This window comes from Tauraco erythrolophus, chromosome Z (assembly GCF_009769465.1).
Source record: "Tauraco erythrolophus isolate bTauEry1 chromosome Z, bTauEry1.pri, whole genome shotgun sequence".
Classification (NCBI taxonomy): domain Eukaryota; kingdom Metazoa; phylum Chordata; class Aves; order Musophagiformes; family Musophagidae; genus Tauraco; species Tauraco erythrolophus.
Window position 1 is genome coordinate 27,777,016 of NC_141496.1, and position 22,847 is coordinate 27,799,862.

At 43.8% G+C, this 22,847-nt stretch overlaps 1 protein-coding gene across 1 annotated transcript in view; it reads right to left on the minus strand.

Moving 5' to 3' along the window:
- THBS4 (thrombospondin 4) overlaps positions 1 to 17,638 on the minus strand; it is a 43,586-nt gene extending 25,948 nt beyond the window's left edge. Inside the window, exons 1-5 of the mRNA XM_086629935.1 lie at positions 17,551 to 17,638; positions 12,638 to 12,841; positions 6,625 to 6,872; positions 5,475 to 5,580; positions 188 to 270 (exon numbers count right to left, since the gene is read on the minus strand). Coding sequence (XP_086486061.1) covers positions 188 to 270; positions 5,475 to 5,580; positions 6,625 to 6,872; positions 12,638 to 12,841; positions 17,551 to 17,638 — 729 coding nt within the window. The remainder of the gene's footprint in view (positions 1 to 187; positions 271 to 5,474; positions 5,581 to 6,624; positions 6,873 to 12,637; positions 12,842 to 17,550) is intronic.
- Between the last annotated feature and the right edge of the window lie 5,209 nt (positions 17,639 to 22,847).

Consider the following 22,847-nt stretch of genomic DNA (forward strand, 5'->3'; position numbering starts at 1 on the left):
CTCCCACATTCAGCGATCCTCCATAGTGAGCACAGAGTACCAGGACCTAGACAGTTGTTTCTTCTTCCCTGAGTCATGCCTCTGGGCAATGAACTCTACACAGGAATTTATTGCTTACATGAATTCTGCCCTGACTATCAAAAGTGGCAAGCTTGGGATATTTCACACTAAAGCCTTTATACAGTACCTGTTGTCTGAGAAGGTCTTTCACATCTCCCAGTATTTGGTTCATCTGCATCATCTGGCCCATCAGCTGCCTATTAAAATCACCTGCAAGGAAACAGGAATGACAAAGAGTTCACAATGTACATAACTCTCCTTCATTTGTCATGATAATTTCTGAGATACAAGACTGAAACACCGTGAAGAGCCAAGGAGGGCAGAACATTACTGTCACTTAAGCCCTGTAGGAATCCTTAGAACAAATATCTTATCTAGCTCCAATTTTTATAAAGCGATTTGCATGAACTAAAGGCTTTTGCGGACTGAACTGTGCTGCATACCACAGAAAACAGAAAAAGCAGAAACCTCTCCACAGAGAGAAAAGCAATCTTGTGAATTTTCTACCATTATTTCAGTATCAAGGCTCTCTAGTAAGACCTAACAACACTGGCAGCATTAGTTGCTGCAATTAGTTGTTGCAACTAATGCTGCCAGTGTCACTGGTTCCCCCCAAGCCTGAAACCAGCAAACCTAAGTGAAACCTTAGAATTTCAAGACTGAGTTTTCCTATTTGGGACAGAAGGGCAAGGCAGGTGCATGAAGTATCTGTGCATACAATGGGAACTGTATACACTCCATAAGTGTATTCCATGTCACCACATCTGATTCCTGCACTGATTCCTTTTCAAAGTGAAGTTACTCGGCTTTCTGAGCAAGCTCACTGTGCAGCTCTGACCACACATCAAGAGTGCCTGCTCTGAAGAAAACAGTGCTTTTAATACCTGCGACAGTCGTTTGGCTTTTCTTCCAATAGGCAGCTCATCGCACCATACACAAGTTTCATGGCTGCGTTTGCTTCCGGGAGGTGCAGAGTTTGTATGGACTCACAAAACATTTACTCAACAAGCTACGAGCTCACACCAAAGTCAGTTCTCAATACCAAGGAACAAATTAAAGACCTCTAAGACAAGACTAAAAGTTACATCTGTATAGAGCCATAGGGAAGGACCAGAACCAACCCAAGATATTCACAGGAGACTCTTATCTCTTAAATGAAACATTAGTCTTAAGCCAGTGACAGAGAAGCAGAGACCATGTTTAGCACAGTAGATAGTAGTAGTTTCTGTTTGTAGCTCAGTTCTGAGTTTGCAGCTCTCTCCAGCAGCTATTTGTTTATTTCTCTATGTCAAATGAATTTCACAAATACACGCTCTTTTACATCCTAAGCAGGCAGGATATTTTGATATTATGCCCAATAGCTTCAGGGAGGTTTATTCATGTGTTACTTTTGTGAATATTGAAAGATGATATGAGAAATGCTTTTCTTAATGTTTACCTCATTGTTTTGTACTTCAAAAAGGCATGTCTAACTGTTTCCACACATTCTGGTAGGAATCATCCAACTCTTCACATACTACGTTTTCTTCATTTCAGATTTGCTCATCAAAACACAGTACGAGTTTAAAGGCTCAGGAATCACCTGTTCCAGAACCTGCCTCTGTTCTAGTCCTAAACTTGTCTTATTTTCATTTGGGAGAAAGGTGGCAGGATTTAACATCATGGATATTTCAGAATCCCATAGTGGAACTTGGCACGAAGGCTGTCAGGACAGACGCTGGGGTCTGTTCTTGTTTTGCTTGGGTTTTTCAAACAAAGAATGGTTTAGGCATTATTGATTGAGATCTACAAAGAATTCTTAAGATTTCAGATGCTGTTTGTTGGCTAGCATCTAAATCAAAACCAGATCTACTCTGCACAGATAAGTTTTGCAGACTGTTAAAAGTTTAAGGTGGACTAAATAGGTTATATTGCTAGGAACTACGTGTCCTCTTTTCAAATTTAGACAGCAGAGCAGAAACAGGAAACTTCTCATAGCTGGTTGGTTGGGTTTTTTTTTTGGTTTTTTTTGTTTGTTTGTTTGTTTGGGTTTTTTTTCCATTTAAAACCCAGTCCTATGGTAGGCCTCCCTGCAGCAGAATGACCAATGATTAATGGTGAGTACTGAGAGGCCTTTCAGGGAGCTATTGGTCCACAGTACATTGTATATATATACTCACTCCCAGGGGTAAGCAGGGTAAGCAAAAGGTACAGCCTGAAGCTATACAGTTATCTGGTCCTACCACGTAGCCTCTCTCATCCGTACCTCCCCTAGTGAGGAAACTCCCTAGTTCAGCTAGTCAGTAGCTCTAAGCTCTATACTCTTGAGTCAGTAACAATCCGAGTAACAGAACAGCTTTCACAGCAATAATTAAATTCAGAGACAGATCTGACGAATCACTGTCTAACAAGAAACTGAAGTCCCTTGACTTATTATTTACTTATTCTCTGTAAATCTGAGATCATGTCAGAGAGCTACCCTGTCTTAGTCTTCCCAAGATCTTGCAGTATAGAATTACAACATGGTTGGGGTTGGAAGAGACCTTTGAAGATCATCTAGTCCAACCCCCTTGCCATAGCAGAGACATGTTTTGTCAGGTCAGGTTGCTCAAAGCTCCATTCAGCCTGACTTTGAACACTTTCAATGACAGGGCATCCACTGCTTCTCTAGGTAACACGTTCCAGTACAGGGCCTTGGATTTGGAGCAGGCAACCAACTTTGTTGCACAGCTAATTGGCCCAGGCAGGGCAAATGCACAAACGCTAGCTTGTATTAATAGCAGGCCACTGTGAAATGCCTCATAGATACTTATTCTAGCTCTCTTGGGAACAGTACTGGCTCAAGCACCCCACTTGCCCCCATCTGGCAAAGTCAGAATCCTAAGGATCATTCAAAGAGATTGTGGTTACTTGGCTAGAGATCCAGCCATGATCAAAGTATGGATGATGGCTGACAAGAGAACAGTTTTCTGTCAGCCTATAATCCTCCGCCAAAGAAGTTGCATATACAAGTCGCACGTGGAACTATGAAGAGACAGGTTCAAAGTAAACAAGAGATATTTCCTCAGACGTGATGTACTTCTTGCCAGGAGACATTCTTGATCATCATTTCAAAACTGACTGGACAGATTCATGGAAGGAAACATGAGTACACAACACAAAGACTCCACCTAAGTTGAGAGCACTGTATACCATGAATTGCTGGAGAATAGGAAAGCATTCAGGGGAAAATCACACTATAACTCCACTTTCTTATACTCTTGGCCTTTAGTTTATATTGGCATACTGTCTCTAACAGTAGCTAGGTTAAAAGAACCTTTGGTCTGGTTCAATATAGCTATTTTTTTTATACTACGTCAGGTTCAGGTACCCTACATGAACTAGGTGACCTCCGAAGATCCCTTCTGACCTGAATGATTTTGTGACGATGATTACACACAGCATACTAATCTCATCTACAAAAATCATTGTGTCTTGCACTGTATTTTCCTACCCACATGGAAAGATCCAAATACCCATGTTCAACCTCTGTCTGATCATCACACTCTTATCTACACTGCTTAGGTGTCTCAGCCTCACAGACTGAACACAGAGGGAATGCTGCTACCACAGCAGTGAGCAATAACCAGGCACACAGTCAAAGCTACGTACAGTTATTCAGGTCAAAACTTTCCTGAGGATTTTCCAACTAATATGAAAACATATGCCTTTACCAAGATATATAGGTCTTGCACTGCTTTACAGCTAAGCATTTGCACTCCAGCTTTTTCTGTCTGAAGGCAAAATTGTGGTTTTCTGGTATATTTCTCCTGTAAAAGGACATCGTGAAGCATATAGAAAGTGCATGGCAGCTGAGTTAATATTGCTGTTGGAACATTTGCACCTTTTCCTTTGGTGGATTTGACTACACAGACTTGAATATACTCATGTGAGTTGGTTTATTATTATTATTAACATGATACTAATTCCACTTGAAGGTTATAATCAACTGAATTTGAGAGGCTCAGCCATGCCAAGGCAGCCAGAGAGAGACAATACTACTATCATTTGTATTTTGATTAATGAGCAAAAATTTATAAATGAGAAAGCTGCAAGTCTGCAGTCTGGAAACTGGCTCACAGATAAGTTGTGTTTTTCCAGGAGGAAACACTGAATTACCCTTCCTTTTTATATGCAAATGTTGATTTAGGGAAAAAGAGAGGCCTTTGACGATAAAACTCTGCATTTTTTGCCTAGGTGTATACATGTTAAGATGCAAGAAAACAGAAGCATGTGCAACTGAAAAGGCAAAACAGATTCTGTTACCAGTGCACACTACTGATGCCTACATTAAAGCAACATACCGAGGATGGTCTCATAAAATTTGTGTATCTTGTCTCTATTCTAATCAAAAGTAGCAACACTGCAGGGTTGAGTTCGGTGGGGCAGATGGGAAAGGGTGTGAGAGAGAACTTCTCACAAATCCTATTTCAAAACTTGAACTCACTTTTTCCCTCCATGGTTGTCACGTATTAATACTGCACACACAGTGTGACTCCATTCTTCTCCCTCACACCTGCAGCAGACAGGAAGATCGACAGGGACTAGAAAGGGGTACAAATGAGGCAGTCTAGCCCAGGTTTGCTGTGTTCAGAGGTTAGAGAGCACCCTTGCCCATCACAGGGGCTTGCACCCAGCCCCCGGGGACCTGCAGGAATCCCAGTAACCTCAGCTCCTTCCTTTCCTTCCTGCTCCCAGCTCAGTCTCTGCAATGCTTAGCTCAGGCAGAAAAGGAATTGATTTTGAAGCAGTTTTCCAGTGCTGCAGGTGACAAAAGCTTTGGCTAACTTGCAGCAGGACTAGTGGCTGCCTTGCAATGTCTTTTCCCATGCGAACCCGCAGGCTCTGCAGCCGTAGCACCAACACACACTCCAGCCATCCGTGTCCTTCTTCATGCCTTATTCCTCCCTTCTCTGGGACACTTCAGTGATCAACAAGAGATGAATATTGGCCATGTGGATAAGTATATTGATAGGTCTTGCTACTCTATCCGTCTACTTATTTTCATAGAGCCTTAGCAGTGTATCATATTTAGAACTACCTCCTGTCTGCCACTGTCTGCAATTTGAGTACTTAAAATATTATTAAGCTGACACAAACAGATCATGATCACAAAAGTTTGTCTTCCAATTTAGGCTAAAAAGCCTCTTTTAATCATTACAGACTCCTCCTTCACTAGGACAACAACTCATTCTTTATCACCAGCAGCAGTGACTGCTTTCCCTCCAAACTGAGCTATTTCTAAAACGTTTACAGGAAATTATCATGGCTGTAATTCAGTCAAACAATTGTTATTAATTGTCTATAGAGTTTCTCTGCATTTTTAATATTCATCACATTAGCTTCTTTGCACTGGTATCCTAAAGAACAATTTTAACTCCTGCTGCAGGCCTTACCAGTGTACTGAGGAACAGGTTCAATTTGTTGAAGAAAACAATCCTGCAGGTTCCCCACTTGGGCAAGCGTTCCTCCAGTTACCAGCTTCAGCTCATCTAGTGTATCCTGGACTCACAAGAAAAACAGAGCTCACAATTCTGGTACAACAATGGAAAAACTGTGAAATATCAGACAAAGTAAATTTTTTAGACAGGTCGTCCATTTTGCAAGCATGCACAGCTCCCAAACCATTCCTTTCCGGACCACCCATCACCATCTGAAATGTAATAAAATCCGTAATCTTTGCCTTGCAGATTTTCACATAGCTGTGGTTTTATTTTGAACTTTTAAAAAATATTTTAATTCATATCATCTCACATACAAGGAAGTTCATGTATTTTTATATCCGCGGCATATAAGAATTATTTTTTGTTGTTGTTGAACTGAATCTAAAGCAGTCTCTTTCCCCTCCCTCAAACAGGTTTCAATTCATGTCAGGAATGTGGGCACCTTAGTCATTCTCCATACAAACAGCCTCATTTTCAAGCCTGCAGTGGAGTAAAGCAAGGGGGCAACCTTGGTGTCAGAATGCCTTTGCACTTTCTAATGCATATTTTGCATTAATGATGGAAGATGCTTGTGGAAGATACTGTTTACCTCAGACTGCTGATACGGAGATGACAGGAAGACATGCCAACCCCTGGTTGGCAGGCAGAGTCAAAAAAGCTACTGTAGTCAAACAGATGGGGCTTGGACTCTTGCCTTTTTGTCATGCAGAGGAAAGCCACATTCACAGCCACTGGCTGCTCATACTGGACAGCTCTAAGAAGTTAACAAAGAGCTGCCCTTACTGTATCAGTTAAGTCCTTGTAATAAGCCCAGTCCTCAAGAAACACCTAGACTGAAGTGAGGGAGGCAGTGATTTTTATTTTAATAGGCTAAAAATTGTGTTTAAAATTGATAGTATGACTATCACTGGGTTCAATGAAGCCAATACCTCACCTGTTCCATAAGGAACTTTATTTACATTTATTTCACAAGTTAATACTCAAGTATTACTGAGGCACCATTGTACAGAGCTTGGATGCTGCTGCGAGGGCTGAGGTCTGGATTCGGTGATCCAGAGGATCCCTGGTGATCCCTTTAAGTGCTCAGCCTGCTCCCACTTACCTGTGGCTTCTCCTGGAAAGTGCGTAACTCTACTGCTGCCAACCGCAGAGGCAGCGCTGAAAACGCTTTTGGCAGGTCCTGAACGGCACCCACTTGCAGGCAGTCGAGATACAACTCTATTGTGCCCGATTCCTGCTGCAGGCCACTCAGCCACAAGATGACAGCGTGGGGTTTCCCATCAGCCAGCTGGACATTGCTGAAGATCACCGAATTCAACCTCTCATCACTCTTCAGATAGCGCAGCACCACTAGTACAAAACACACAAAAGGACTATCAGAGGGTAGCAGATAACCCAAGGCTGATCATGGAAGATCCTGTGGAAATCTGCAATCACTCTTGTATTTTTCCACATGTCAGCTTTTGTAAATGCATCCCATGTGCAGATATAAATGGTAATAATAAATGGGACATTGAATCTCAGAGCAGGATTACCAGGACTCTGGCGCGACTCCCCATCTGTAAAGCATTGCTGCCTGCACAGTGTTTTCCACTGCTTTGTCCAGGCCTCTCTAACTGGCTTAACCAATGCCACCTTACAGGGCATAACGTGCTAAACGTAAGTGGTAAAGGTAAAGGGTACAGCAGACAGCCTGCAGTCAGCACTTTGGCACATACATATCTGATAGACCTAGAAACACTCTGTAGCAGAAATGTTCAACTAGAAAAAATCAGGTTGAGTGATGCATATTGCACTCAGAGAAAACATCTGACAGTGTATCCAAATGCATAGTTAAAGAAACTAAAGGAAGTATGATTCCAAGCCAATAACTTACATTTCTTTGTAACGAATAGCAAGTAAAACAAAATATAATGCAGAAAAGACATATTCCAGCCTAAAGATGGCTAAGTCTCCTTTCAACTCTTTTTTAAGGCATCATGAATGGCCTACTTGATAATCCACACAACAAATTCTCATTTTATGAAGCAAAATACCCCATCAAAAAACACAACAGCAGGCAAACAAAAACATGCTGTGAAATATTGAAAAAATGTCTCTTTCCTAAGGAAATTGGATCAGTAAGCTAGGATCTGCAAGCTAAATCTCTTAGACCAGCTAGCTAGTTCTCTCCACAAAATCTCTCCCTGGCTCTCCAAATGCATTATCTCCAAAAGCAACAAGCTGAGTGCATCTAGACAGTGTAGAACTACTCTACAATATTAGACCTTGTTTCAAAGGTCCCCCTGATCACCAGCCTGTATGTCCCATAACTCCTCATGGTAACAGTTCCATGCACCTAAGCAGTTAAGCGCTGGCTCTTGTGAACATCTGTTTGAAGTTCACAGAGGGCTGCTACCTTTGCATCAAGTGAGACCTAACAAATACTCTGACTGTCAAGAAACACCTACATAAACATGAAGTCAACTAAAAATTGTAGATATAGTGGAGGGAAAAACTCTTATTAGTTTCAGAGCTAGTAACTCCTATCGAACTCATCCTATTTCTATTCATTTAACAAATTACGTTCTCATCTCTCCACTACTACTGTATCCTCTTTGATGCTGATACTTCTGTTTGTCAGTGACCTTCTGAGTTACTGGGTACATGTTCCCTGCTATTTTTCTAATTGCAAGGGTATGTCTCCATCTTTAAAGCCTACACTACTACTAATGTCTCAGCAGCTGTGATCAATATCAGGAACGTTTTCACTGCTGTCTATGTCAAAACACTGCCAGAGCTGAGACTTCTGCAAAGGTGCATGAAGTCACCAGTAACTTGCTAAAAGGCAGCATTTCTTGGCAAACTCAGAGATCTGGCAAGACAGGGTACGTTGCAGGCATTTTACTTATGTGAATGTTATACACATCTGGTCATATGAAAGCAAGGTTTTTGGATCTGGGCCCCATATTCAGGGTGACCAAACGCAGCAGTAAGCTAAAGAAGGAAAGAGGAGATGATGGCAGGGCCCAGAACGGACCCTGCCAGAATAGTTTCAGGACAAGGAGCAGTCTGACTTGGAAGGAGGATCAAGTATTCCTTCCTCAGCCAAAGCCAAATATCCATCTGGTGAACTACAGTAGGCTTTTGAAAGGATATTTTGCTGGACCACAGCCTCCACCTCCATAAGATTTAACTCATCCAAGCCACTTGCGTTACATGTCTGCTGCTAGGATATTCTACACTGACATTCATGAGAGTAAGTGGCTCACCTGTACCATTTAGGAAATAGATCTTCAATGAAACTACTAATCCTGGCAGTAAATAGGAACTGCTTCACAGAATCGTTAAGTTAGATCACTGCTGCTTTGTCCATAAAGGAATTGTTTAAAAAGGATAAGAAACCCATGGACGCTATTTGCCTCTGAAAAGCACATTGGTCTAACCAAAACAAGTTAAGCGGTTGCCCAGTAATTCAGATCTATGCTTTAAAAATATTCAGGCGTTATGAACATTTTGCTATCAGGTATACCACAAGAGAACCAGAATGTGAGCAAACCAATTGGAACATAGCTCTCAAATGTGGCATTTTAAAGGATAACTAAGGCTTGCTTTGGACTACTTAGATCAGATTTGAGTGCATGGAAGCACTACGCACATATACACCCTTCCAAAATCGCAGATATTTAAACCCCGCATTTTGCTAAGACGTCAATGTTGGCTCCCCACTGAAGTGATGATCTCCAGTCTTGAAAGGATCACAAACAGGCCCCACACTTCATAATTTCACATGGCAATCTCCTGGATGTGGTTTAACTTACTGTATGAGCAGCCGTATGGGATACTTGACACTTCCAGAGAAATCACATGTGAAAACATTGCCTGCTTACTTTCACACTGCCATATGCCTTAAACAAGGTGCACTAAAGTAATAATGAGGCAAAGAGACCTCTGTGGAACAACCTGGCTGTGAAAAGTCGTCTTCTTATTTGATCAATCTTTTACAACAGGTAGGCTACAGATGTCTCCCATCTTCTCAACAGTGGTCACTGACAGGACAAATTTCTTCATGTTGTCCATCTATACACCACCATCCTGTCACAGACACTTCTCAAATATGAAACGTACATACCGAGGACAAAACCAAAAGAAGCCATGTAACCTTCCACCAGAAAGCCTCTTAAGCCTGTTAGTTAAAGCATATCACTAACCATCAGGCACGCAGCTACTCTTGAAAATCAAGAGAAGAGTTTCGTATGTTCGAGATTGTATGTATATAGATGTATTTGTGTGTCTACAAATGCATTAATATATATGTATAACATTTACACACATAATTGTGTGTGCATGAGAGGGAGAGAGAGACTATGTATGGTCAGTATGTGTGGCATTCCTCAGAGGTCAGTATTGGGGCCGGTGCTATTTAACATCTTTGTCAGTGACATGGACAGTGGGATTGAGTGCACCCTCGGCAAGTTTGCCAGCGACATCAAGCTGTGTGGTGTTGTGGACACGCTGGAGGGAAAGGATGCCATCCAGAGGGACCTTGACAGGCTGGAGAGGTGGGCCTGTGAGAACCTCATGAAGTTCAACAGGCAAAGGGCAAGGTTCTGCACGTGGGTCGGGGCAATCCTAAGCACAAGTACAGGCTGGGCAGAGAATGGATTGAGAGCAGCCCTGAGGAGAAGGACTTGGGAGTGTTGGTTGCTGAGAAGCTCAACATGAGCCAGCAATGTGCGCTGGCAGCCCAGAAAGCCAACTGTATCCTGGGCTGCATCAAAAGAAGTGTGGCCAGCAGGTTGAGGGAAGTGATTCTGCCCCTCTATCCTGCTCTCATGAGACCCCACCTGCAGTACTGCATTCAGCTCTGGAGTCCCCAACACAAGAAGGACACGGAGCTGCAGGAGCGGGTCCAGAGGAGGGCCACAAAGATGATCCGAGGGCTGGAGCACTTCTGCTACGGAGGCAGGCTGACACAGTTGGGGCTGTTCAGCCTGGAGAAGAGAAGGCTCCAGGGTGAACTTATTGCAGCCTTCCAGTACTTAAAGGGGGCCTACAGGAAAGCTGGAGAGAGACTTTTTACAAGGGCGTGTAGTGATAGGACAAGGGGCAATGGATTTAAATTGAAAGAGTGGAGGTTTCGATTAGATATAAAGAAAAAGTTCTTCACTCAGAGGGTGGTGAGCACTGGAACAGGTTGCCCAGAGAAGTTGTGGTTGCCTCCTCCCTGGAAGTGTTCAAGGCCAGATTGGACTAAGTTTTGAGCAACCTGATCGAGTGGAAGGTGTCCCTGCCCATCGCAGGGGAGTTGGAACTACACGATCTTTAAGGTTCCTTCCAACCCAAACCATTCTATGATTCTATGATCTGTCATTTATTTAGCAATGAGGTAAGTCAGTGTTAGATTTGTATGACACATCCTGATAAGGCTGTGTGACCATGTCTTATCCACCTCCACCACACACATAGCACAGAAGTTCTTATTCCCTGACCTCAGAAGGATTTTGGCAAACCTGATAAAATTACCAATATTTTATATAACTCATTCTTCTGCATTTCCCAAGCAAAAGGTGTGGTTTTCTTCAGCATATGGAATAATTTTCCTATGTATAAACTTGTTTTGGTTTAGCCCAGCCAGCAACTAAACTCCACACAGCCACTCGCTCACCCTCCCCCACCCCCAGGAGGTAGGGAAAGGAATTAAAGGGGAAAGGGAAAGAGACACATGGGTTAAGATAAGAACAATTTAATACTACTGCTAATAATATGTGAATATATACATATATGTACAATGATAATAATATATACAAACGAGTGATGTATGGTGTAATTGCTCACCACCCCTTGACCAAGGCCCGTCTTGTCCCAAACTAACGATCCTGAAACAGATAAGTCCCAACACTGCAATCCCGAACGAGCAAGAGGCCCAAGAATAGAGCAAGAGAGAGGGAGCACTCTGAGAGTCTGAAAGCGAGAGCCCTGGAAGAAAAGCCCTTCTTTCCAGCTGACTCTCGTTTTTATACTGGGCATGACGCTGCATGATATGGAATACTTGTTTGGCCCTCAATCCTAAGTACAAATCATAAGAAGAGTCATGGACCCTCTGTCCTGGCCATGCTCCCCCATATCCAGTTGTGCGCCTGCACACTGCAAGAACATGGCAGCTGAAAAGTCCTTGAGACCTCAGTGCCAACTATAAACACCAGTGCGTTGTCAGCATTCTTCTCAGAGCAAGTCTCAGACTAACACCAAAACACGGAGCTCTTCTGGCTGCGGAAAAGAAGAGCTGACTGTGTTCCAGCTGAAACCAGGACAAAACTGAAATTTCTCAGTAGAGTTTCTCAGTATATTGGACTCAGCTGTCCGATTACAGCATTTGCAGCAGCTAATTATCATAGCAGTGTGAAGTCAATGGAGCAACAATAATTTACATCATTCAACAATTTTTTGCTGAACCTTAAAATTGCAATATATCCTAGATGTGGTCTAGAGAGTGACGAAAGCTCTCCATTTCCAAAAGTCTGCTGAAGTTGCTACTCTGACTCCTGATTAACTAATTTCAATAAATTGACAAAAAACACTTTAATTCACCCAAAAGATCCTGTAAGTGCTAGGAATGTTTGTCTTGCACAGTCACATCTAACCTCCAAGGTCAGCAGAACTAGAACCTGCCTTCATATGCATGAGGCAGCATGTGCGTGTGTCCCTCACATTCCTGAGTAATAAGAACCAGTGATTGTCCCAAGGGGAAAAAGAAAAAAGGGAAAAAAAGAAACAAAAAAAAAAAAAAAAAGAAAAGAAAACCAGATTGACTCCTTTCTTCATACTCAATTTTTTTCCTCCTTTCTCAGCATTGCTCAGAGCAAGGGCCACGCAGAGTGGAGATACCAGCTGATTGTCAGGTCAGCTTCCCCTGCCCAGGAGAGAGCAGTATCCAGTGAGGGGAAAGAAAGAGAAGGGGAGTGAGAGGGGATGTAATCAACACTTTTATCTTGGGGGTGCCTAAGTGGTGACAGTATGCAACAGGAATGACTCAAGAACAAAGGCTAATCACATGGTTTTCAACATCCATCTGTGACGCACCAATAATTATGGATCCAACACTAGTCTTCCCCTACATACTCCAAGCAACTCACCTTTATTCATTCGCCCCATTACCGTAAATTCAAAATACTTGATGTTGTCAGCTGATGAATACAGGCCAAATATGGTGGCTGTGCTCTTCGGCTGCAGTTTGAATGTTGAGAGCAAGTACACTTCATTCAGTGTAGGATCCCCAAGTGCTTGTTGCAAGATGTTCGTTACCGCTTTCTTGTTGGAATATGGAAGAAGATCAAAAACTGAAAAATAAGTGAGTTTCAACAGCAATTTAAATATAATAATGACTAAAGAAGAATGTAGTCTGATGCCACTCATCAGAGATTGTACACTCTTTGCTATTTCCATATGGATACTTTAAAACGAACCCAAGTTGTCCTATATAAAATAAGTGACATGAAAATAATAATTAGCGATATGAAGAAGATCTTTAAAGATTATCTAGCTCAACCTCCATCCTGCCACAGGCAGGGACACCTTAAGCAACCTAATCTAGTGAAAGATGTCCCGGCCCATGGTAGGGGGGTTTGAACGATGATCCTTAAAGGTCCCTTCCAACCCAAACTATTATATGATGGTATGAAAATGTCATAGAGATTTTGTTGCAACTGATCATCTTTTAGTAACTTTTTTTTTTTAAAGGAATTATTGATAAGTTACTAACATAGAAATATCTAGTCTTCAAATTGAGGCATTCAAATATTTCCAGGTAGATCTCTACAATTCTTCTCTTCTGACGATGCACCTCAACAGAAGGCTTTTTAACCTATTTCAAAAAATCAGATGCTTGTGTTCACATTTACACTAGACAGAGGATCCAGCATCAAAATTTTCAGACAGATTTCCAGTGTACTTATCCTAAGAACCATTTTTATGGCATTTGCAGGGCACCAACTGAAATACTAAAAAGCCAGATAAGCAATATGATGATGTTCGTAACCTCCTTCGCACTTCACTGACTTCTCAGAAGACATATTATATAAATAAGACTCATCTTTCCATTCTAGCACAGATAACAAAGAGAGACAGGCCTGACAAAAAAAATAACCCTGAAGGCATAATGAAAGCTGTTTCAAATTTTTCTTTTAATTTTTGCACAATGCATCAGCAAAGAGTCTAACATTATACTTGTACATGTGTCAGCTACCCCCCTTACAGCACTGAAACAACAAACTGGGGTTTTCCTCAATGTTCCTAAATCCACAATGTCTCCAAACTCAATCTAGATTTCTTGATAATCTCCTATTTCAACCCACTGCTATTAAAGCAGTATATATAAAAACATATATATTTAAAAATATATATATATTATACTTTTCCAATAAACTCTGATAAACGACTGTGCACAAGTGTTATTTAAGCATAAGGGCATATTTAGCCATTGTATACCACTGCCACTCCATAAGCCTATCATAGCTGGGCCATATTTTTCTCCCATATGAGCACAATATTTTAGAGCTGCCACCAGAGAAGAGCCTTAACACCAGGTAGACAGCAAAGGCACATGAGAGCACATTGCACCTTACCTTGACTCAAGCCCATGGTTGTACCACTAAGTCTAGTTTCCCAGGCTAAAAAATGGTGAACCTCTGCAGATCAGTCTTTTCTACCCAGCACAATCTCAAAGTTGTCATCATTGACTAAGGTGATGGGCCCATCCTACTGATCCAGTGTCTCCATACACCACATATGGATATATCACCCAGCTGGCTTGTATCGGTAATTACCTAATTAAGGTTTAGGCTCTGCCTACAAAAGGCAGGCCATTTCCTCCTGGCTGCAGGAGATGCAATGATATCCTTGGAGCTCCAGCCTAGGCTGGTGACCCTGACGTGATCCTCATGAGAGACCCTGAAGACCTCGAACCCGACTCCTTCACCAGAGCCAAAAGAGCCAGAGCCGGAGCGAGAAGTCCTTTGATAAAGAAGGTAAAGCTGCTGCCCCAAAAGACGGAAGTGTGTTGGAGTTGGAATGAATAAACTGGGTCTCTGCTCACTGTAAAGCCTTTGTGAAAACCAAAAAAACTGTGAAGCAAAAAGGGGGAATTATGGATATATCACCCAGCTGGCTTGTATTGGTAATTACCTAATTAAGGTTTAGGCCCTGCCTACAAAAGGCAGGCCATTTCCTCCTGGCTGTGGGAGATGCAATGACATCCTTAGAGCCGCAGCTGAAGGTGGTGAGCAACAACCACAAGCAGGAGAAGACTGAAGAGTGCTCAGAGGACAATCACAGGAGCACACAGACCTACCCATGGCGATGTGGAACATCCTGTTCCCTTATATTAGAGCCTGGGTTCATACTGCTTCCCTTGCTCATTCTGGAGCATCCATTCCTCTAGACACTAAGGTCATTTCCAAAAAAAAAGAAAAATGAAGACATTTTTCCCTTCATCTTATGAAACCATGAAAATACAGGTCATTGCCTAAGTCTTTACTTGTATTGGGTCCAAGGATCCCATGACTCTACTGAGAGCTTGCAGGACACAATAAAAAGAAACAAACAGGCCCTTGATTTGCATGCACTTGTATTGCTGCTGTTAAAAAATGAAGAAACAAATATCTGAGATGGACCTGGTCAAGGACTTCTCTTTCATTCAGTTCAGATTTACAGCATCCCAGGACAACCACTGCTCCCATGGAAACCAGTGACCCAGACAGCAGAGGCAGAAGGCTGGGTATTTCATCACGCTCACTGTACAGAGAGGAAAACAATTCCCCAAGCAAGAGACTGAAACACAACTCACTACTCTGTACAACAGCATTTAGCAGGTAATAATCTTTCACAAAATACAGCTGTCTCCTAAGCCAGAGCACCGCAATACAGTACTTAAGTCTTTGACAGCATAAAATATAGCTATACATTTTGTCCAGTCCTTCTATGCCTTTTGGCTGATTTTATATCAATTCCTGTGAGACTAATTAATCTCTGCTAGAGTCAAACACTCAAAAATACAGGAGAAATATTATAAAAGTAATGACTAAATACTGGCAAATGTCTGTCTAACCTTTTGGAGAACATTTATTAATTTTTTTTTAAATTTGCATATTTAAATGACTGCTCGAATTGGTTTAGCAGTTGTGTTCTGTAAAGCACATTGCCTCAACCAGATCCTTTGGCACCATGTTATCGAACCCTCTCTTGGGATGTCTTCACTGACCAGCATGTAGATGCAGTACGTGACCGGATCCATCCTTCAACATAAATTACACACATGCTAGCAAAAGTGGCTAACAGAATAGCAATGGGGTTATGAAAACTCGTTTTACATCCTTAGTAGAGTTGGCAGAGAGAGACAGCTCTTAGACCTTACAGAGACAATCGCTTGTTTGGAAGCAACAAGAAAAAAAGATCCACAAGGATTTCAGATTTCATTTTTAGAAGAATCTCATCTTTTTGTTCCTCTCTCTGGAAAGACAGACTTGAAAACAAATGGATAGAAAAGGACTGCCGAACCTGAAAGGCACAAGCAGCTGGTTTCAATCCGTGCAGTGAGAGCGAGGACTCAGGCATGCTTCTGAGCAGGAGCGTGCATACCCATCAGGCTAAACAGAGCCCACTCATGAGATGGACCAAGAATTCTCTCTCCTGCCTGCTTTCTGTGGTTCTTAGAAGGGAGCTGCTCCATGAAATGCTAACAAAGGATCAGTTACACCTTGAGACAGTGGCAAACAACTCTTTGGAGATCTGTGCAAAACCATCAAAACTAGCTCTTCAGATGAGAGGTAAAAGACATGATGGGAAGCCCTAAGAGGAGGAGGCACGAAGGAATGAAATTAGTGACATAGGGGAGGATGAAGCTCAAAATAAAAGACATTTTCTTTCCCTTAATTCTGCTGCCATCTCACGCCAGCTTTTTCAGACCCTCCAAAGTTCTTCTCCAGTCACAGCTAACCATAATAACCACAAATGTAAACTGCTCCACTGCTGTCAACACTTCTCAAGGTAATTAATGGTGGCTTAGACACCTGGAGCGAAACCCTAACCCCACTGCAATGATTTCTGATTGACTGTAAGGCGAAAATTTCATGTGTTGAGAGTGGAGTCTTTCACTGGCCGCTGCCCTGAGAAGCTGGGAATCGGCCTCTACTTTTAAAAATATAGCAATACCTTACTTATCAATACGACAATTTTCTGACTTGTTTTTACATCGAGAAGGACTTTAATAAAGGCTTTTGGAAATGGAGCTAAATTAATCTGATTGGCTGTCTTTTAGATCTGCTTCACTGAACGAGGGAATAACCAATTAAAATGTCAAACATCATTTTGTAAGACAATGGAGGGGGTTAAAAATGCAAAGAGAACTCGAAGCACCTTCAGGGCTCCTGGAGTGGCACCAAGCTATGCTTAACTGCTGCACTCAGTAGCTGGGCTGGATTCAGTCACAAGCTGCTACTGGAGAGCGATGCCACTCCATGCACGCTCTAAAATAAAGCAGCCTCTGACTTACTACGTGCAAAACACTGCCAAGTTATGCTGGATTTAGGAGGTACCTGCTTTCCTATGCACTTTAGGAAGCAGAGTTTTCCTGACCAGTTTTCATAGCTTAGTAATTCACTTCTCATTTATGAGAACGCGCAACTTAAAAAAATGTTCTTCAGACGTTCAGCACACCTACTAGCAGCCCTACAAAACCCGACCACTTTCGCTGAGTTGGGGAAGGGGCGTGATGGAACGGCTACACCGCGATCTCCTCCGGTTCCCACCGCGAGTCCAGCGGGGCAAAGCACGGGCTGGGGCGACGGCGGGGCCGGGGCAGCCCCCGCTGACCGCGACGGCTCCGGCTCCCCGCGCACCCGCGGAGCTGGCGATTCCCTAGCCTCCCTTCCCTGCCAGCACAGGGCTCCCGGCGGAAGGGACGGGACACCGCAAACCCAGAGCCGTCCTGAATGAAAGAGGGGAAAGAAAAGCCGGCTAAACCACGGGAAGCAGGGGCGGCGGGGGCCCTTACCTCGGGGGGCGGGCGAGGCGGCGCGGCCCGGGCACAGCTGCAGGGCGAGCGGCAGGAGCAGCAGAGCGGCACCGCGCTCGCACCCCATGGCGGCCGCGGGCCGGGCAGGGCGGCGGAGGACGGCGCGCCTCTCCGCTCCGCGCCCCGCCGTTTAACGGGGGCGGCCCCGGGTCCGGGGAGGGACGGCGGCAGGCGGCAGGCCATTGGCCGGGGCTCCCCCGGCCCCTGGGGCGGGTGAGGGCCGCGCCGTGCCCCCCCCCGTCGGGGGCGGCGGCGGGGAACGGCCGGGCGCTGGGGGCGGACCAGAATGGGGAGAACCGTCGGGGCCCGACCGGGAGTGACCGGCTTCAGTGGGGGCGTCTGAGCCCGGGCAGAGCCGGTAATCATAGAATCATAGAATGGTTAGGGTTGGAAGGGACCTCAAAGATCATCCAGTTCCAATCCCCCTGCCATGGGCAGGGAAATCCTCCACTACACCAGGTTGCCCAAAGCCTCATCCAACCTGGCCTTGAACACCTCCAGGGATGAAGCATCCACAACTTCTCTGGGAAACCTGTTCCAGTGCCTCACCACCCTCTGAGTGAAAAATTTCTTCCTTATATCTCATCTAAATCTGCCCTCTTTCAGTTTAAATCCGTTGCCCCTTGTCCTGTCACTACATGCCCTTGTAAAAAGTCCCTCTCCAGCTTTCCTGTAGGCCCCCTTTAGGTACTGAAAGGCTGCTTTAAGATCACCATGGAGCCTTCTCTTCTCCAGGCTGAACAGTCCCAACTCTCTCAGCCTGTCTTCATAGCAGAGGTGTTCCAACCCTCAGATCATCTCGTGGCTCTTCTCTGGACCCGCTCCAGCAGCTCCATGTCCTTCTTGTGCTGGGGACTCCAGAGCTGAATGCAGTACTGCAGGTGGGGTCTCACGAGAGCAGAGTAGAGGGGCAGAATGACCTCCCTGGACCTGCTGACCACACTTCTTGTCCAGCAAAATCGACCTGTCAGGATCCCAGCTGGAGCCTGCCCTTTGAGGAGCTCTGGAAAATGGAACATGTTTCATGGCATTGCATTCAAAATGGATGGGGATGCTCAGGTGTGTAGGCTTGGGTTGGGTGGTAATTTAACTCATCCGCTTTTCCGAACTGAAGAGTGTCACCTAAAGGGGTCGTGCAGATTGCAGACTGGGGCAAATTGGGTTTCTAAAAGACTGTGATTGGCAAAGTGAGGCACGTATCATCTGCTCCTCCATTTGATTTAGAGAGCACGGGAGCACAAACTGGCTGGATTGAGGCTACAGAAAAAGGTTGCTTGTCTTAACAAGCCCCCAAACCTGACAACTTAACCAAAGTCAGTTTTAAAAGAAACTTCTGCTTTCAACTACAACAGTTTTCAGTATTGTGTGTGCCCCCAGGATGTTATTATCCCATTGTTTCTCCTCTCCTCCAGAAAATACTAGTCTCTGCATTGCTGACATTAAGAAAGCACAGGAGAAAGGGAACAAGTGATCAAAGCCCTTTGGGGCTGAGCAGCGGTGCAACCAGTTTTCTCCATGCCCACGTGAAACCACCCAGGCAGGCCACCTGGCCCCTTTCCCCTGCTTTCTGCTCACAAAAGAGAGGGTCTTCCACAGGACCCCGTGGCAGTAGGAGAGCTGCAAGGTGCTTCTCCCATGCAGATGCTGACAGCACATGGTGGGCTTCCCAACCTGCTGCTCAGCCCTCTTTGTCTTGTGCCTCTCCGTGTGCCTCAGCCCTGCAGACAAACTGCTGTCATGTCGGAAGAAACCCAGGAAGCCATGGCTGGCCCCCTCGCAGCTTGCTACCCAGCACACAGTTGGAATAACTGGAGCTGTCTGATATTATTTACATCATAAAAACAAGGGCAACAATAGGAGGGAAATTTTATGTTAAGTGAGAAAAGCAGTGTTGATTAATGTTCATTCACATCAGGCTTGGTGTATGCGGCTAACGAGCACCGCAGAGAACAGCCCTTGGGGGGCTCATTGTGTGTGAGGCAAGACACAGCACGCTGCAGGGCTGGTCTGTGGAGCTGCAAAGGGTCTGCCTGAGTGCTCCGCCACCACGGAGCACCGGAGTGGGCTCCTCTCCAAAGCAGGTGCAGTGGGGTTTTCAAATACCTTCAGCTGGCCTGTATTCAAGGGCCAAAAGGGCCCTTTAGTTGCCCTTGCCGCATGGCATATACCCTATAACACACTCTGCTTCTTCTCTTATTTGTGTAACAGTGTTGACCCACTCCTTTAGTTGCTCATTTCTTCCTCTGCCCATCAACAGGCTGGAGGGTGTTCCCCCATACCCAGCATGTCCCAGCACAGCACAATTCCTCCTTCTCACCCCTCTGCTCTTCCGTATATGTCTCCACACAACAAGAAACGCCTGGGCTTCACTCCCACCGTCCTTGCCCCTGCAGTGGAAGTGACAGGATGACATGGTGGCGTCAGCGGATTGGCAGAAAGCTGCACAGTGGAGCGAGAAAAACACAGCAGCAGGTGCAGAGTGCTATGGAGCAGGGAGAAAGAGGGGTGCTGGAAAGGGGTAGAGCAGGAGGCAAGGACATGGAACAAGAAAAAAGGAAGAAGGAAGGACTTACAGTGCCACAAGCTTTCTTGAAAGACATCTCAGTCCAGAACTTGTCCCCAGTCTCAAGGATGGAAACAGCACAGACACTGCAGAGGCTGATACGTGGATGTAGAGTAGCACCGATGTTGCTCTACTATATATTAAGGGGAAGCCCTTCATCACCAAAGAGCATTCTTTGAAAACACGGGCTTAAATGCCTGGCACAAAACCATGAAGGTCCTCAGAATCATCACGGTTCCATATTAAAGTGTTCAGTGACTACAGCAGACAAAAAAAAAAAGGGAGGGGGGATAAAAGGATAGTAGTTTTGCTTTCACTTATCTAAGGGAATACCATAACTTATTTGCAATCATTTATTACGTAATTTATTTGAGTTTCATAAAAACCTATGAAATATTTTCTTGAAAAATCCCCTTCTCTGTCAAAAATATTTATTAAATAATTTTAACATCGTTTTTCACTTCGGATTTAACTTCAGAGGAGTCTTTTGCACTGGTGCTAATCAACTCTATGGGAGGAGGTTCTTGTTTGTGGCATTATGTACTCGTTAGTGTTAGATTTGTGAGGACCATATTCTGTTCTTGCTCTACATCTGCTTATTTTCGTGCTTATTCACCAAGAATGCACACGGAAGCAATATTTGGCAAGCAGAGCATGCTGCACAATACGACATAACAGAAGGGGACCAGTTCACAATGTATATAAACAGACTCTTAAGTTCACGTTTAGATGAACTTAGCCAGTACACACATAAAGGCCACTGCGATTGTTCCAGTTTTAACTTCTATGCTCAGTTTTATTATTGGAGTATGTTGCAGACTAAAGGGGATTTTATGCTCAAGCACAACCTTCTTTAAGGGATTTTCACGAAGTATCATGTTTATCTGCTGCCTGGAAGGGACTGTTTGACCTTCTAATCGTCGTCTTCAATAAAACCAGTGGATTCTTAGCTATTGTCTTTTCACTTGTGTGTGTTCTCTGAAGTACAAACTCCAGCTTAACTTACTGGTGGTTAATATCTTGGATAAGAATCAAGAAATGATTATTGGATATTGTGTGTTCAAGAAACTTTCATAAAGCCAGTAAGATTTGGTAAGGAAGTTTCTTACGGAAATGTATGACTGTGATTTTTTATATAGGATCTCTAAGTAAACCTCAACCCTTAAAATATTTGTCCTGCTTACTTTACATAAATCAATAAAATTCTAAGCATACAGAATACAGAGAAGCTGCCAATGTTATAGTTGGTGCTTCACAGAAATGCCTGTGACTTGTTCAAATTCCAAGTAATACGGTAGGTGAAGTAGAAAAGAATCCCTGCTTCTTAATTCAGCTCTTGTTTTACTCTTAATATGCATCAGGAGACTCACCGTTTTTATGGAATTATACGGATGATTAAAAATCAGGATTCATGGGCAATTAGATACAGAAGTCCTAATGCAAGTGAAATATCAGCTTTAAACCACATCCTTCCATATTTATGTTGACACTTCTGGGTTTGATCCTGCCACATGCTCATAAAAATTTTGTAGAACACAAGGTTTCAAACACAGGTTTTAGAAGAAGTTTTGCTTTTTCAAAATCACAAATTGAAGCTCTGCTTTTTCAAGTCAAGGCATACATCCATTCTCAATGCACCTATTTACTTTTCATTTAGACTAATACGAATTCCACTCAGGCAACCAAGAGGAAAAAGTTCCTCAAGAGCTTTTAGATGGGGGAGGGAAGATGCAGGTTGCTTTTTTTTTCCATCTTTGCTCTGGACTCCTCAACAGCACAGAGATGAATGGTGCCCTAAGGCAATGCAAATAAAGTTTACTCTCCGATTTACCTCCTAAGCCTTCTTGCAGCCTCCCTTAAGAAGAGCCATAAATTGGCTCATCCTCCTTACAGAAACAGATGTTTGGGATCACAGCTGTTAGGATCCACCCTTGCCTCCAGAGCTTGTACATCTCAGTGGGGCGATCACACGGTGAACAAGCCAAAGCAAAGTAACTGGACAGACTGGTGAGGGGTTAGCTGCTCCAGTAAGGAGGAAAAGAGATGTGTCCTTGAGAATACGTAACTTAAGTACCTCTTTACAGGGAGAAACGTAATTTAGTCATTAAAAAAAAAAAAAAAAAAAGAAAACAAAAAAACACCAACCAAAAAATATTTTTCACTAGTGTTAACATTGTCAGTGGTGTGTTTTTCTGAGGAAAAAGAAGTATATGTGTTTCTTCTCCCATGTTCCTCATAAACTGGAGCGGAACGATCTCAGACCTGTGTCGTACATTTTTATCACAATACTTTCTGCCCCGATTTTCATGCAGATCTGAACCCGGGGATCAGGGTAGGGGAAGGAGGACACAGGAAGCTTCGCCTGTGCTCTCCTCATCTCTTCTTGCTTAGAAGACCTGAATAAGGGTGGTCAGCACGGGTTTGGTTTGGTTTCGGGTTTTTTTTTTTAAGTCGGTGCAGTATTCTTTCCTTGTGTGAGAGGAATGGAAACATTTTACCTGACTTAGTATTTCGATGTGTTGTGGCATGTGTGCAGGGACTCCGAAACGAAACAGCTGGCAACCTGGTGCCACCAAAGGCTGACAGCGAAAACCCACACCGAACGGGCGATCGTTATAACCCGGTCCGAACTGGTACCGTATGATCAGAGCTCCCTCTTTTCAAAGCCACACTGCTGACACCGCGCCTCACACCTGATCGGAAGCCAAACGTT